Source organism: Urocitellus parryii, chromosome 15 (assembly GCF_045843805.1).
Source record: "Urocitellus parryii isolate mUroPar1 chromosome 15, mUroPar1.hap1, whole genome shotgun sequence".
In the NCBI taxonomy this organism is placed as follows: Eukaryota; Metazoa; Chordata; class Mammalia; order Rodentia; family Sciuridae; genus Urocitellus; species Urocitellus parryii.
The window spans coordinates 37,124,442-37,141,527 of NC_135545.1; the positions used below are offsets into that span (position 1 = coordinate 37,124,442).

Sequence of the window (17,086 nt, forward strand, 5' to 3'; positions counted from 1 at the left end):
GATACTTAACAGTTTCTTCTCATAGAGATCCATTTTCACAGTCTCAGCAAATAAGTTTATAATACGCTTTGACAAGTGATTTGGAGAAAGAAGTTCACTTAGAACAAAGTGAGAACTTATATAACAAAGGAAACCTATCCAGCCAGAGATATAAGGAAATCATTATAAAAACAATAGCTAACGTGCGAATTAGCATTTGTGGAACAGAAGTTGTTCTAAACATTATAAGTGAATTATCAGATTCAGTGAGTTAATATATTTATAACTTAAGCTGAGATTCTAAGGAATCCATAGTTAATCAGTGGATGGCTGTTAGAAATGGCATGTTCTATCTTTTCACCCAAATGTGCAAGATTTTAGAGAAGAGTTCTGAATGCGTGCACTATCTTGAGAAGAAGATTCTGGAAGTTAAGTAATTCACCAACCGAGTGAGTGTGGATACATGAAAAGTAATTGACCATTCATAGCACATGGACTTGGACGCCTGCCCTCCCGCCATACCATAATTCTCTTGATCTCTTATTCCCTTCCATATTCAAACTGATATCTGCACTTTCTCTCGCTGTCCTTATGACTTCTCCAACTAAAGACAAATCAAAGCCTGAGGGCAATTAACCAGATGTTACCCTATTTTTATAACCTGTTCAATGTCTAGGGTCTTTCTTACCTCTCCTAGTCTGGTACTTCAGACCAGGAGATTACCATGCTCCACAAGTGGTCAGAGTTACTGTTGAGTCTTTGAGGACTGTGGTTTACCAAAAAGACCAGGGAAAGATGTCAGAATAGGAGCCATTTTCCTACTCTCCTATTTTTACGATTATAAATAAGGAGCTATAAGTCATACTGACACACTAAATGAGTGCCTGGTTAAAATCTATATCGTCCTCTTCAAACTGTGTGCACTCTCCAGGCAAACTACATGAGACAGATGCAAAAGAATGGACAAGATGAAGAGGCTGTGGGAAGAAATGGGTAGAATGGTTTCAAAACAAAGAGAACATTGGAAATGCCAAAGTCAATATGCAATAAATGAGGTGGGCATTGTTGAAGGTGGCGGGAGATTCACAGAGATGAAAATTAGAGGAGATGAGCTGAGAACAGAATTGAGCTACATCACCTATCTCCTTTGTCCTGGAATGGCACAGACTCTAATTCTTCCATTTGGGGGATGACGTTTGGATATCATTTCCTTCCCCAGAAACATATATAGCTTCCCCTTCCTGTTTCCATATTTTATTTCCCCCTTTCTTTCATTGCACTCCTCTTCGTTTAGAACACTGATCTCCACCTAGCCCTCTTTGTTTAGAGCATCGATCTCCACCTCACAACACCTACCTGAGTTGGGGGGGGATCTTGGCAGGAATTATTAGGCTTGAGTACATATTCCTAGTTCTACCAGTCACACACATACAACTGCAGCTTCTTCCATATCTGTAGTCCTTTAACCACTCCTACACCTGAATTCATGGCCCACATTAGGCTTTTCCTTTCTGTGAAAGTTATCTAATTGGACCAGTGCCTGTCTCCATCTACTTCACTCCCACCCTATGCAAGGGAATGGCATGGATCTTAATGAAACTCTAGTCCTAAGGATGCCTGGAAGCAATAAACATTGATACACGTTGAACAAATTCTTGATATAAAATCTGAAGTCTTCTATCTGATCAGGCAATTCAAACATGTAGGCATGGGCCTGCTGCATTTTGAGGGTTGTTTCACAGTCATTAGTCAATCTGTTATGCCTGGACCAGGAGCAAGAGGAAGGTCAGTTAAAAACCATTCCTTCTACAAAGCACAAAAAGAACTGCACCTAGCTGTGATTCATAGGCTTCGATTACCCAATTTTTTTTTTCTGTTTGTTTTGGTTTGGTTTTTACTTTTGTTGTGGCTATGGGGAGGGAAAGGGGTAATAACAAATATAACCTTAACTTAAGCAGTTATTGAAAGCCCCATGTAAGGGTTGGATTAACTACATGAATATGAAGAATTTATTCATTACTTCCTATAGTAAAAATCATAGTACTATTATGCTTAACTCAATTCTCAGTACACTGCAGAGTTTAAAGAGAAATTATTAGTTCCATTTCACAGATGAGACAACTGAGATTAAAAGTGGGGAACTACTGTGCCTGAGGTTTAATGGTCAAAGCATGGTCAACATTCTACCTCCATCTACCTCCACATCCCAAGATTCCTCACATAATCATAAACAATGAGCCACCTATAAAAAATTATTTTTTTTTTCTAAGTGGTCTTGGTTGGACAAAGCAATTATTCTGGCCACTGGGCCTCATGCCAGGAAGAAACATTCCTTAAGTGCTATCAAACTAGTGCTTTCCCTGGGAGATTTAAACATCATTAGTGAAAAGCTTCATTTGCAATATTGTGTGCAGCCCACTGTAGTGGGCCAGAGCAATGCATTATCACTAACTCGAAGAGATTAATTTAATGGGCAATTATATGCTTCTTGCTTTGAATACTTTCAGGTAACCAAGGGTCGTGTGTTTTTTGGAACTGCGAATTGCCAGCTTCCAGGTATTAAAGCCTCGGAGACTTTTGTCACTTTCTATTCTGTTCAAGTTCTCTGTGAAGGACACTTTAAAATTGGCACTCAATGCCTATAGAAGGCCCCTGCACACACTCGATCCTAAACAAATCGGTTCTTTCACTGTCCTGTAATACCTTGTATGTGTCTTAGAGATATGCTGATTGCTCATGATCTGTCATCTGAGAAACCTAACTTCAAATTGCACCATAATGCTGAGTGAAATCTCACAAAATCCATGCAGGAAAAATGAACCACAAACAGCCTCACCTCCATTCTCTGTCTTCCTTTGCCTTCTCTGCTTTTAAAGTTTAATGTACATCTGACTGTGTGTGTGCATGTGTGTGTGTGTGTGTGAAAATTGGATTCCTAAATTTTTCCCTTGAGATTCTGATTCAGTAGGTCTTGGATGAAGAATAGCACTCTTTTGTTTATTTTTTTGTTTGCTTTAAGCAATTATCTAAGTGATTTCGACTGTAGTATTCATTGAACAGCACAATGAGCATGTTGTGTAATATTAGGTAGGAATTCAGGCATGCCAAGATGGCAGAGTCAGGGCATAAGAAAGATATTGCTGGAGGTCAAGACAGGGAGATCAGTCATCCTATTCCTGTTTATAATAAGTCCCATTACCATGACAACTCCAGCCACAGAGGACTTATCAGCCTGACAACTGCTGCCACCACTGCCATATTTTGAAATGACAAATGGGGGTAAAATGTCCATATTCTAATTAGGTTTTCTAAGGTAACCAATTGGGGAAAATTAGACAATATTCTTAAGGTATCTTAAGGTAATCAATGGGAACAAATGGCCTAAAGTCTTCAGTCTTGTTCTAAGGAAAGAGAACACCTCACAGTTTGGTTTATAAGATACTAATTTCCAGACATTGGAGCCTTCAACCTTTCTTTCTAGCTTGGACCACTTCACTCTACCTTGGGGAGAACTACTCTCACCTTCACTTTCAATAGATCTGTACATTGTCTCTTACTCCTGTGTGTCTTACTCAATTCTGTGTTCGGGACACCAAGGATCTAGGCCACAACTGGACACCCCCGTGAAAACTTCCGCTCTGTTGTTCAGTATCCTAATTTCTAAAGTGGAAACAGAATTCCCGTTTGAAAAATTCTAAAGCTCTGCTTTGTCCTTTAGTCAAAATTCCTTCTCTTGCTTCTAAATGTTAGAAAATGAGAGTCTGTATGAAAAACAGTGCTCTATATGTGCAATAAGGATTGTAATGAAAAAATAAATAAATATTTTTTTAAAAAAAAAGAAAAGGAGAGTCTGATCTAATAATGTGTGTTTGTTCTTTCCTCAACCACACTCTTGTCTACCCCAACCTTCTGCTTTGCACAGAAAACCTACTTTATTGACTTGATTCAAAAATGAAATAGGCATGCCAGAAGCTCAAACTGTGCAGGAAGATAAAGAGGAAAGAAGATTGAAGTGAGGATTCCCCAGAAAGTGTTTAAAAACATTCTTCTGTGTGTGTGGTACTGGGGATTAGAACCCAGGGCCTTGTGCATGCAGGGCAAGTACTCTACCAACTGAGCTATATCCTCAGCCCTAAAAACATATTTTCTTCAGTTAAACATGGGTCCAATTCTGCCGCTATACTCCCCAACTCTTTCTTTGCATTGAACTTTAGACAAGTCACTTGACCTGAGTTTCCCTTTTTCACACATGTGTTTAATGATAGTATTTACTTTCAGGGAGTGATGTGAGAATTAAATGCATTAAAGGACTCACGTAATAATTTTTCAGCAGTTAATTGGCCAAGAAAATTTACCTGAAATCTTTACCCTCATGATAAAAAAAAAATACACTGAAGTTTTAGGGGTTGGGCTTATTGCAAGATGAGATATGCTATACCAGCCTAATATCTTATTAGCACATGAACATCCAATTGCAGTTTCATGGGGTGAGATGTACTGGTTGGTCAGGAAAGCAAGCTAGATCCTTTACCACTAGAATACTTGGGTGATAAACACAGTCTTGGTTTCCTGAATCTGACACAAGTGGATAAAGGATGACATCTGCAATCTCATTAAAAGATAACAGATGAACTTCCTTAAAATCCACTTTTTAGCTTAATTTCATTTGTTTGAATCTTTTTGTCTGATGAGATGGCATTCTGAGAGTACTTTTAAATTGGTCTCCCTGGAATGAATATTCCTTTATCATTATTAGAACTCCTCCTATGAGGTTTTGTTATTCTGGGTGGTTTTAATATTCATCTTGGACAAGTACAATAAATCTTCCTTTAATATGTCTTTTTCCCTAAGACATGGTCTGGGGCTTTGGAAGACAAATACTGCATGAAGGACAAAATAATCAAACCAAGTCAAAATAAGTTTCCAAGCCTTTTTCACAGTAGTTCCAAAATTTCTTAAGTTCTCTGTGATCCTATTATTTCTACTTCCTTTCATGATTTAGAATCAAGATGGCTCAATTATATTTTTAATTTTCTAGATCTATGACAGTCCTCGCTTTTATTTTATAGCTAAAACTAAAAATTTCCTTTTATGTTCTCATTCTTATTAGTACTAAAAAGTTTTAGGCAAAATTAAAAAAAAATGGCACTGAGTTTAGTTCAATATTTCTTAAGATGTTTAACCTGAACTTCTTTCCTGGCTAAAATATGCATATAAAGTTTGTTAAGCTTTTAGTCTCTGAGTTAAAAAAAAATGTAAGGCGACTCCCATTCATTTCAACAAGGTAACATGTTGTTGTTTTATATTTTGAAGTCTGTAAGTCTCGTGATCAAGCTGAGATTCATCATATGGGCAAAGGCACACTATATTCATTCTCAGCATGAAACCAACTATAAAACTGTATCCAAGATTGACATGAGTCATTTCTCTGAAAATAGGAAACTATCTTGTCTACTTTTGATATTTCTTGGAATTTTGTTATCTTGTATGAATAATTCATATTATAATAATAATAGTACTTTAAAATTTAACTAGTTGCTTTACTGATGCATATAAAAACTTGTGTTTCATATTTATTAAAAAGCATTTTTTTAAAAAAATATATGTTTCATCAGAGAATGTCCCTTTTTGCATTTCTTTCTACCCATCACAAGGGAACTTCTTTAGTTCCCAGCACTGGGACTTTCTCCTTACCTCTGTGTCAGCAAAGTTCAGTACCCTCTCTTATATGGAGAAGTTTTCAGGGACCACTGCTAGGAAACCTCCAAGAGGAGCAAGAGTTTTGAACATCTTGCTCCCAGCTCTATGCCCAGTCACTAGATAAGTGGCTGGTAAACAAAGACACAGTAAATAATTTGTGAATGAAACAGTAAACAACTTTCTTCCCCTGCTGTGTTTGGGACCCTTGTCACCCTTGAGTTAACAACTCACTGTCTGAGAACATGGCTTTTGCACTGGTCTTTCTTACTTTCCTGTGATGCCTTGGAAATGAACCTTTTGTTTCTGGATTGCCCTGAAGTATTTGTTAAGCACCTGGCCTGTGTACTCATTTATTTTTATTCCTTAGAGTGGAATACATGATTGCTTATAATTGGGACAACCTTGATAAATATTTAAGTAAAGGCATTATCTTGTAAAAATAAATAAATAAATATCATGGATTAAGGTTAGCTTGACTAGGTTATATTCAACATGGGAGAAAATTCTTTGCAAAGTAATTAATGCTTATATACTTTAAAGAAAACTGCAGCTCTTTCTAGCTTATTATAAAGTCTCATTCCAATCTAAATAGATGCAGTTTCTCTTAGAGGCTTAAAGTGATAATGGGGCTTCAACATCATAAATTATTAAAATTTCATGTCTATACCCTTCTAAATGGGCTTAACACCTCTAATAAACCAAAACCACCAAATGGTTTGTTTTCCCTGTTCTCTTAATTCTACAAGGGGGAAATCACTACCAGAATGACACAATATGGAAGAAAATAGTCTTTCTAATCTAAGAAATACATCCAAGTTCTCAAGGCTCTATCTTTATCCCAGAACAAGAGCCTGGCAGGATTGAGAAACTATATATCAAATTGTATATTCTCTGCCTGCACTGAAGTTGCTACAACAAATAGACATTGCTCACATCTGCTCTCTTTCACCCAAAGGTTCTGCTTATAAGGCTCCATGGAGGACACATCTAAGAATAAGAGAACATTGTGCCTCTTCTGAATACCTGGATAACTCTTCCTACAAATAAGTCATGGATCTCAGAGAAATGTACCAGTTTTCACTTTAGGTACAAGAAAACACAGAGTGAATTTTGAGGTATACACCTTTAATTATTCTCTGAGTCCTCTCTATGCTCTGTGTGTGTGTGTGTGTGTGTGTGTGTGTGTGTGCTTGTGTGTGTGTGTGTGTGTGTGTGTGTGTGTGTGCACATTCGAGCTTGGTGAGGTAGAGGGTAATAAGTCTTTCTTTATGATGATTTTTAACCCCCCTCCACTGGAGATGCAACTTAGGGCTTGTTGCATGCTAGATAAGCATTCTACTACTGAGCTACATGCCCAGACCCCTAAAGTTGATTTCTTATTTGCTTCTAAAGATTCCCTTTACCAAACTCCTTCAGGAATGTATTCTCTCCCTTTGTGTATAACTTTGAAGACCTAATCAGGTTCTTCCTGGAAAGAAGATATTTAGATAATGTGCAAAATTTATTTTGCTCAAAAATAAAATGAATGTCATGCCACTTTTGCAAGTTTTTGTACAGTATTAAAAAGTTAAACTAAGTAAAAGCTGTAAAAGATCATGTCTTACTAAATCTCACCATTTTGCAATAGCTTAGAGACTCAGTAGTGGGTCCATTAAGTGCAAAACATTTATGCTCATTAAAAATTAATAGAAAGACTAAAGTGTTATTTAATAAAAAACCAAACCTCCTCCCCTACAGAACAGCTTAAATTTTTAAAAATATGAAATATTGAATTGAATTTATACCAAAGATATGCTTAAATAGTCTGAACACTATATAAAATATCTTCAAATCTAATAAGTACAATAAAAAATATTTGTGGTCTCATATCTTCAAAATTACATATATATAGATATATCTATATCTATATATCTATATCTATAGATATATCTATATCTATATATCTATATCTATCTATCTATCTATATCTATATCTATTTATATTATTTTTGGTACCAGGGATTGAACTCAGGGGTACTTGACCACTGAGTCACATCCCCAGCCCTGTTTTGTATTTTATTTAGAGACAGAGTCTCACTGAGTTGTTTAACGCTATACCATTGCTGAGGCTGGCTTTGAACTTGCAATCCCCCTGCCTCAGTCTCCCAAGCCTCTAGGATTACAGGCATGCACCACCTCACCCAGCCCCAAATGATATATATTGAAAGAGCAACATTTTCTTCCCTACTTTCTGCATATGAATATGTATATCTACAGTCTGAATATGTCAACAGTTATTTCTATATTGTATATACAATACAATATGTATCAGTGTTTACTTCTTCATAGTGTACAGTTCTTAATTTTTTTCACTTACCCTTTCAACTAAATCTTTTTCCATGTTTTAAAATAAAAAACATTATTTTAATGGCTGAATAACAGATACAAGATATCAAAATATTTGGAAATAAGAATATTTGCTTCCCACATATCTTGAAAACATTGGTAATTTGGGATTGTGTAAGGAAATTTTGTGTTGAGGTGATACACTGAAATGCTCCTTGGGAGCAATAAAATAAGTACCAATGCCAAAATATCTAACAGAAACAGGGACCATTCATCACATGATCAATAGGGATAAATTGAATCCAGTCAAATAAGGAAAAAAAAGGAATAAACCCAGGCACTTACTAATTTCAGTTGCAATGATTGTTATGTTATGCCACACACTTAATTCTCTGTCAAGTGGTGTTGCCAGAGTGATCTTCCCATCATCTGCATTAATGTTGAACTGTCTCTCCAGGTCAGTGTGACGGTCGATGGAAAACCTACAAAACAGATATATCTGTAATCTACTTCAACATTTATGTGATCCATACATTCCACGGCAGACCTTTAGTAATCCTCAGAGAGCCATAGTTGTGAAGTCTAATGAATTGGGAAACTCTGTGCCATCATCATTTGTTAAACAAAATGACTGAATGAGGCACAAGGAACTTAATAATTATTGTCTAAGGAGCAATTAGCTACATATACAACATGGAGGTCACAAACTGCCATTGGTTTCAATAGGTAGCATCTTCAAAAACGGATACTGATGAAGGGCTAATTGGACAATCAATCACATTTATAGGACAGCTTATGATAATTAGTAGTTGCCACAAAATATCATATTTAACAATGAACTCAAGCCCAAAGTAAGATGGTGCCAGGCAGCAGGTTATCCATAGCAGATTAAGGTAAATATATTCTTTGTTAAACTTTTCACTCCACCACATTTCTCGGGTCTTCCTTCCATCTCTCTCTCTCTCTCTCTCTCTCTCTCTCTCTCTCTCTCTCACACACACACACACACACACACAGATTTGTTTTTCTTTGTTTTCATTTTAAGTATGTGTTCAGAGTTTCTTTCAGTCTCAGTATGTAGAAATCAGATCATCATTGGTCCTTTAATAAATGTTTTATAAAAAGTAAAATAGATATTTTAATGTATCTATAACACTAACTTGATAAATTAAGAACTTCAAATAAACTTGTAATTATGCCTCTATTGAAAAAAAGAAAACTTTTGGATAAGACAATGAGAAAATGTTCAGTGTCTAGAGCAATCTGCTTATCAAAAGCACTAAGAAACAAGGTAATATAGAAATCATTCTCCACATCCTTTATTGGTATCTTTTTTACATACCAAGATTTATATTCTCAATATGCAAAACTGTATCCAGTAAAGCTTTACTAAGTAAAAAAACTTTCTTAGAAAGATTAGTGCATAAGTAAGCAGTGAGAGCAACTTAAACAGGATAGGAGGGAAGCCCCAAGAAAGATGTAGACAATCCCATTTCAGGCAGGAAAGTTAAAGAAGCCCTTCATAGTTGAGGTGATATCATAGATAGTGCACATAAAATCTCTGTATTCACCAATACTCATCAACTTCAAATCTGAAAAATGGCCCCTTGCTAGTTGGTATTGAGCACTTTGTAATTATATGCATAGTCTTCATAAACATTTATGATATATTCAAAAATAAGTGCATGTTGTTCTAATAGATTAGACAAGTATATTCCCCTAAAATTCTTTTCTTTTGGTCTAGTTTAGTTGAGTTTTATTTTGTTTTTTTTTTTCTTTTTTAAATTAAATTATTTATTCTAATTTGTTTTACATGATGGCAATTCATTTCATATTAAAAATATAGAGCACAATTTTTCAAGTTACCGATTGTACACAAAGTATTTTCACACCATTCGTGTCTTCATACATGTACTTTGAGTAACAATGTCTAACTTATTCTCCTTCATTCCTATCCCCTAGCACCTCCCTTCTCCTCCCTCCCCCTTTGCCTTATCTAAAGTTCCTTCATTCCTCCCATGCTCCCACATCGCCATTATGAGTCAGCATACTCATTTGAAAGAAAACATTCTGCCTTTGTTTTGGGGGGATTGACTTACTTCAGTTAGCATTATATTTTCCAACTCCATCCATTTACCTGCAAATGCCATGATTTTATTCTCTTTTAATGCTGAGTAATGTTCCATTGTGTATATATATACCAAAGTTCCCCTCTCCATTCATCTACTGAAGGGCATCTGGGTTGGTTCCACAATTTACCTATTGTGAATTGGGCTGCTATAAACATTGACATGGCTGAGTTCCTGTAGTATTCTATTGTACCTTTGTACAGTTAACATTTTAGATTTTGTTGCAGATTTCAAATATGCTTATAAATGAATATATATCTGCCTATCTGAATATATACTTCTGAGGATAGCTAGCTAGCTGATTAGATAGGTTGGTAGAGAGTTATAGATAGGAGTACGTATGAATTATTCCTTCCTCTTTTAGTTATTTGTTTTTATTAGAAGTGGTAGGCATATGCTTTATATTAGATCTAAAGGCCATCGAAAAAGGCATCTTTCCAGGGGTGGGAGACAGGGAGTGATGGGGGAAGTACTAGGGAGTGATACTGGCCAATTTATATTATTCTATTGTGTGCATGTATGAATATGTAACAACAAATCCCACCATTATGTACAACTATAATGCACCAATAAAAAAAAATGTAAGAAATAGGGGAGTATCTTTATTAAATCCTCCCTACCCATGACGAGTATCATTGAAGTACTTAGAAAAATATCTTAAAATATTTATTTTATTGACAATTGTTTATTGATAAATTCTTTGGACAAAAACATGAAAGATGAAGTTATAACTCTTGATTTAATAATGACTCAGCTAAAAGAAAGTCACTTGTATCCACATACTAGACCATACATACACCCTCCATCCCCACTCACAAAGATGACTGGAGAAATTCAGAAAGGATTTAAGAATCCAGAGGCAGATATGAAAAATAATAAAGTCCTCAATAAAATCCTGAGCATGAGAAGGTATTTATTGCAGAAAATTATTGGAATCTCCTGCATTATGGAAAGAAAACTAAAGGCCATTTTCCACGGGAACAATAACAGTTGATTAGCCCAATGAGAGTTTGAGTTGAACTATAAAATTACTGAACAGACATGTGATTTGTTCCAGATATCACATATAGTCTGACTCTTAAAAGGCTAAGAAATATCCAGAGGTTTAATTATCACTTCCTGCATCCTATTTGTAAATAAATTTTACAGGCATTTCTGTGTGCTAGTAATTTTATTGTCTCATTGTGGAACCTCACACATTCATGCAACAACCAATTTCCCAGAGGCTGCAGTAAACAAGAATCAATCTAATAACTGATATTCTATGAATCCCAAATCAAAAACACACTCCCTGGTTATTTGGTACGTATCCAGTAACTGCCTTGAACTTCTAGCCTAGAAGAAGTACTGGGAACAGTGACAGGATATTTCGAAGTTGGCATTTAAAAACAATGCTGTTTGTTTAATTTCTTATGCAAATATGTGTCATACAGATCACAAACTTGGAGCAAATTGTATCTCTATTATTTATGTATTGCTGTTTCTGAGATAATTAGTAAATTCACTTAGCCTCAATTTCTTTGCTGGCAAAAAAATGAAGGATCTATATTCAAGAAGTGGTTATAAAAATTAAAAATAAAGCATGAATCAATCTCTGGCACTTGGTAAGTACTAAAGATAGGATCATCATCATTACCATTGTTGTTAATGTCTCTTATTAATGAAATCTTAATAAACTTTGCCATTTGGAAAGTTGTAGGGAAGACCTCTTCCTTAACAATTTATAAATGACAGAAAACCAGGAAAATATTTTGGTGTTCTTTAACTTCCATGACTTTAACAAACACAGGGGTATTTTTTTTCTCATTTTTAAAAGTTTCAGTTCATGACAGACTTTATGAGTGAGTCATAAGAATTTGTAAAACAGACTATAAATACAGCCCTGGAGTAAGATCAAAGGTAAGAATATCATATATTCTGAAGGAACTTGATGGGAGGGAAGTGACTTGGATTAAAATTCAGTCTAGAGTCCACTTCAACTATATCACCTGGCTGCCTCTTTAGAAAATTTCATACATTGTATTGCCTAGTAAACTCTATAATGAGAACTCAAAGAACTACAAAACAAGAAAATTCTGACATCACAGTCAACAAGCATGCATTAAGCCCCAAATGTGTACCAAGCACAGTGCTTGTTCTTCTTCTGTCTCTCCTGATTTATTATACTTCGATCTCCTGGCAACCACTGTAGATTGGTTCCATGTTCCCTTCATAGATACCAACCTTTATAAGTTTTAGGGGTGCTTGAGTCCCTTATATAAATTGGCATGGTATTTGCATCTAATTTTCACACATTTTTCCATATTCTTTAAATCATTTCTAGATTATTTATAGTATCTAATACAATGCAGGTGCTAGGTACCTAGACATTATCCTGTATTGTTTGAATAATATGATAAGAATAAAAGTTTGTACATGTTTAATAGAGACACCACCATATCTCTGACTGTGCAGGACATAAGGAAGACAGATGATGGTCAACTGAACATGCTAGAGAGAGAGAAGAAGGACCCATGGAATGGCGGGAGGCAGCAGCAGGGTATGCCTACAAATCTCTTCATTCACATGATGAATTCAGCATGTTGCTTGGCAAGTGAGAAATTCAAGTTTTGCTTTTAGGAATTTTCTGTATTTTTTATCCGAATATTTCTAATCCATGATTTTTGAAATAGCAGTTGTTTGAAACTGCAAATGCAGAATCCCACAGATACAATGGGCTAATTGTATAATGAGTGGAAGAAAAATAAAATTCTCCGAGATGAGTGTTATAAGGACTTCTGAAAAACTGAGGCAGTGCAAGGTCCCCTCTACATCCCAGTTCCTGTAATCAAGCCAGAAAGACTTCAGACCCATTAATCAGAGTAATAGGCATGAATTTATTAGAATAGAAGGAATGGGGGGAAAGGGAACACTACTAAGGGACAGAGTGGGTCCTCTCAGAGAAACACTCCTGCCTCTCCTGCTTTCCAGTTTTATTGAATGTCTCAGGGAAGTTTCACTTCCAGTTTTACATAAGAATCCCTCCCATGTCCACCATTTTACTTTTGAGTGACATCATAGGAAATGCAGGGACTGCCTCAAAGAAGGTGGTGTGGTGCTCAGAGTTGGAGATTTTAAGGAAATTGAGACTCTGTTTTTGTCCCAATTTCCAGTCCCTTTAATCAGTTTATTACTCTTTGAATTACACCCATCAAATTTTGTGAGGGTCTAGATGTTTGGGCTCTCAGGGTGATTGGGGATTGTGACACAGTTTCATTGAAAACAAAGGGTCCCAGAGACTTGGTTACAAGAGATAATGAACATTCTTAAGTTTTTTCTTAATTAAGGCAGAAGGAGGTTTTAAATATACTGAGCCCTCTCTTCAGGGTGCTCATCTGTCAGTTATGGCTCCTGTGATTTTCAGTTGCCCTTCCTGATCCTTCCCTGCTCACCTGTTCACGGCTGACTAGCTTCCTAACACCAGGACATTTATATAACACAAGTGGTAAAGAGCTAAGATAGATTGAATACCTATATGTATAATTCATTCTGCAACCCAGGCATAAAAACAATCTTGGAAGGGGCTTACCTAATTCATGCATAAAATGGGGATATTGTAATCACACCTGACTATTTGGGATTGTCTGGGTGATCAGATCAGATGACACCTATGACACTTCATAACACATGTGCTGACCACTGCAGGGAGCAGTGTGCCAAGGGCTCTCACATCACTTATAGGACAGTGAGACATCCTTGAATACCTAGATGTGTATTCAATATTCTAAATGGAAAACATAGACACAAGAGTGCCAGCATCCCAAAACTCGTATGTTGAAATCCTACCCTCCAAGGTCATTGTATAAGAAAATGGACATGAGGGCTCTGCCTTCAGAGTAGTTCATTCTTATAATTTATAAGAAATTATCATTAAATTATTATAAAAGAAATTCCAGAGAACTAGCAAGCCCCCTTCTACGATGTGAGATGTGAGAATATAACCAGAAGCCATTAGTCTGCAATCGAAGAAAGGCCTCAGCAGAACCTGACCATGCTGGCTTGCTGATCTCAGAACTCCCAACCACAGCAATGTCAGAAATTAATTTCTGTAGTGGAGAATCTGCCTTGTCTATGGGGCTTTTTAAAAACAGCCCGAGAAAACTAGACATACAGTCTAACAACTATTTTTCTCACTTTGATATGCACTAATATGAACATATACGGTTGCCTAAGTGTTCAAATATAACATCTAAATCAAGATGATTTGCTAAATAAGATACTTAGGTTTGAATTGCTCCTGAAGATCAGGATTAAGAGCCTCCACCTCTGATTATTTTTATAGACCTCTGGATAAACCGTTAATCCAAATCCACCTTTGTATTCTCACAGACTCTGCTCTGTGGTTTGAGGGCACGCCTTGGGTTTCTGGCTGCTTCTTTTAGGCTCCCAGGAGAGCCCTTGGCCACTGGCCCCTCGCATACTCCTCATCTTCTTCTAATGAACAGGGCTGGATCTCTGATCTAGCTGCACAAGTTCACAGCTTGGCTTCATTACTGAAAATTCACAGGAAAAAAAATGCTTTCAAAGAAAAGCAGAGTGGGTTAAAAATAACAAATTTGGAGCCATGGCTTCAGTAGTTCTATATGCCATGTAAGTTCTCAGGATGTCATGATTTGAGGTAAATATCTCAGAAGGACACCCTCAAGTCACTTTTATTTGGGGGGGAATCCTAGTGTTCTGAATAACAGCAGGTGAAATGAAACACAACCTGAGGACCAAGAGAACCCTCCGTTGACTCATCTAGGGGATCCCGTAGAAACTATCCCTCTCCTTTATAAACAGTAAAAAGTATGTGACTCATAGAGTGGATCTTTGCATTAAACGAGTTGATAGACAACTCATGTCAGATGCCAAAATAAGTAAATAAAGTGATGAGCCACTTCTTTAGTCTGTAAGACACCTGTAAAAGCATGGATTGATTATGGAGATGAAAATCCAGAAATGTAACCGGTCCGAGTAAGGCTTACTATTGACATCCTGTGTTAGTTTTGAGAAGGGAAGAATGACTCTAATATACCAGTTGTGTTATTTGTCTATATCACTGTTCTTCACTTTGGAAATGTCTCCCACAATGGGTATCTCCAATGAGCAAGGCCTCCAAGCTGAAGGAAGAGCACTATGTTGTGTATTCTAGCTCATGGAACCTTCAACATGTGGCCCCAGTCTTTGTTTACCTCTCTTTCTTAAGAATTCTACCCTATTATTCTTCAAACATGTTCCTGGCGGTGTAAAATTTGTCTCTGGTGTGAGTTTTTCTTCAGTGGGAAATTCGGAGTTGTGAGGACAAACTCTTCCTTTTATCTTTATACACAAAAAGAAAATGATGGATTCACATAGCATAATATCAAAAAAGTTGGAATTTTGCATTATACTTATTCAAAAACTGCTTCCTGGATGGATGCACAAGCATTTTTTGAGTATTTATTATGATTACTAGTATCGGTGAAGCAGTGTGCTAAAGAACTTTGTGGGAGATGAGTATAGCAGTGAATACCAGTGATTTCAGCAGCTATGGAGACTGAGGCATGAGAATCACAAGTTCAAGGCCAGTCTCAGCAACTTAGTGAGGCCCCAAGCAATTTAGAGAGATCTAATCTCAAAATAGAAAGCATAAAGACCTGGGGCCTATAGCTCAGTGGTAAATTGTCCCTGGACTCATTCCCAGTACTGAACAAACAGAAAAAAAAAAATGTAAGGGAGAGGGAAAGAAGAGGAAAGAATCAATTTGGGTCCTATTCTTCATATTCAAAAGGGAGCTGTCTTCTAATTTATATTCTCAGAGACCTAGTATCTCCAGTATTGAAAACTCCATTCTTATTTCTTGAGTATAGGCATACATTAAATGAGCTATTCCTTTGCAGGATTACTCAAAATGTGTTAGACAAAAGATCTCATCTCGCTTTAGAAGAATAGTATTCACATGGGAGAATCATCATCCTTCAATAAGAGAAACTTCTCATTGACACAGTGGGAAAGTGGCATGTGAGAAATTGGGATCCATGGGTCATGTTGATGTCAGTTCTAAAGATGGAAGTTTTGGAAACTGACAGTCCCTTTCAAGTGCCATAGATAGGTTTTAGAAAGTACATTATCCTTGATAAGCATGATTCACAGAAATCCTGTTTAAACTTCCTCATTTTTAATCCAACAAATATCCTGCTTGGCTTCAGTACTACTGTTTCAAGTCTAAAGTAGTATTCCTTAAAAGCAAATGCTAAAGACTTCATATTTTACTTTGTGGAATTAAGGATACAAATGCAGGAAAATTTCTAAGCTAGTTGCTTAGGACCTGGTTCAAAGACGGCAATTTAAAACACAGCACTTTGACCAGATACAAGTTTATGCCACCAGTTTTATCCAATTCAGAGAAGATTATAGAGATCAGAAGTAAATTAAAGAAAATAACACTTAGGCCATCCTTGAGAATAGGTCAAAGGGACAACTGAATAGTATTGTTAGGAAATAGCACACTTCTATATCCGTGCTGTTGCTAATACCAAATACAACTTTTACCTGAGAAATATATTTCCTCGATTAGCACAGTGCAGCTATATACATTTCATACCAATATTTGGGACAAAACTCCAACCTCTTGTATTGACATGCTAATGTGTAAAAGACTTGTGTGTGCATTTAAAGAACTTTCTACTTCTTTTTCCTCAAACCATCCCCAATGCCACAAAGCCACACTAAGGCCCCATCCCCTGCTAAATTACTATCTTTGTCTACCTTAAATAACATGTGTTTGTGACAATTTCAAGAACATTTTCAGAATTATAGAAGCAAATTTCCAATGTCAAAACATGCTCTCTTCTTATTTCCCATGACTCTAGAGCAACACAAACTGCATTAATAGCACTAAGTCTGTAGTTCATACAAGCAACTGTAGCCATCATCATAATAGTCAAATAAAT

At 36.3% G+C, this 17,086-nt stretch overlaps 1 protein-coding gene across 2 annotated transcripts in view; it reads right to left on the reverse strand.

Moving 5' to 3' along the window:
- The window catches only part of Cdh8 (cadherin 8), a 340,478-nt gene that overhangs the window by 116,777 nt on the left and 206,615 nt on the right, over positions 1–17,086 (reverse strand). For both annotated transcript variants that reach the window (XM_026392635.2, XM_077793074.1), the window contains exon 7: positions 8,350–8,486. In XM_026392635.2, the coding sequence (XP_026248420.1) occupies positions 8,350–8,486 (137 nt within the window). The remainder of the gene's footprint in view (positions 1–8,349; positions 8,487–17,086) is intronic.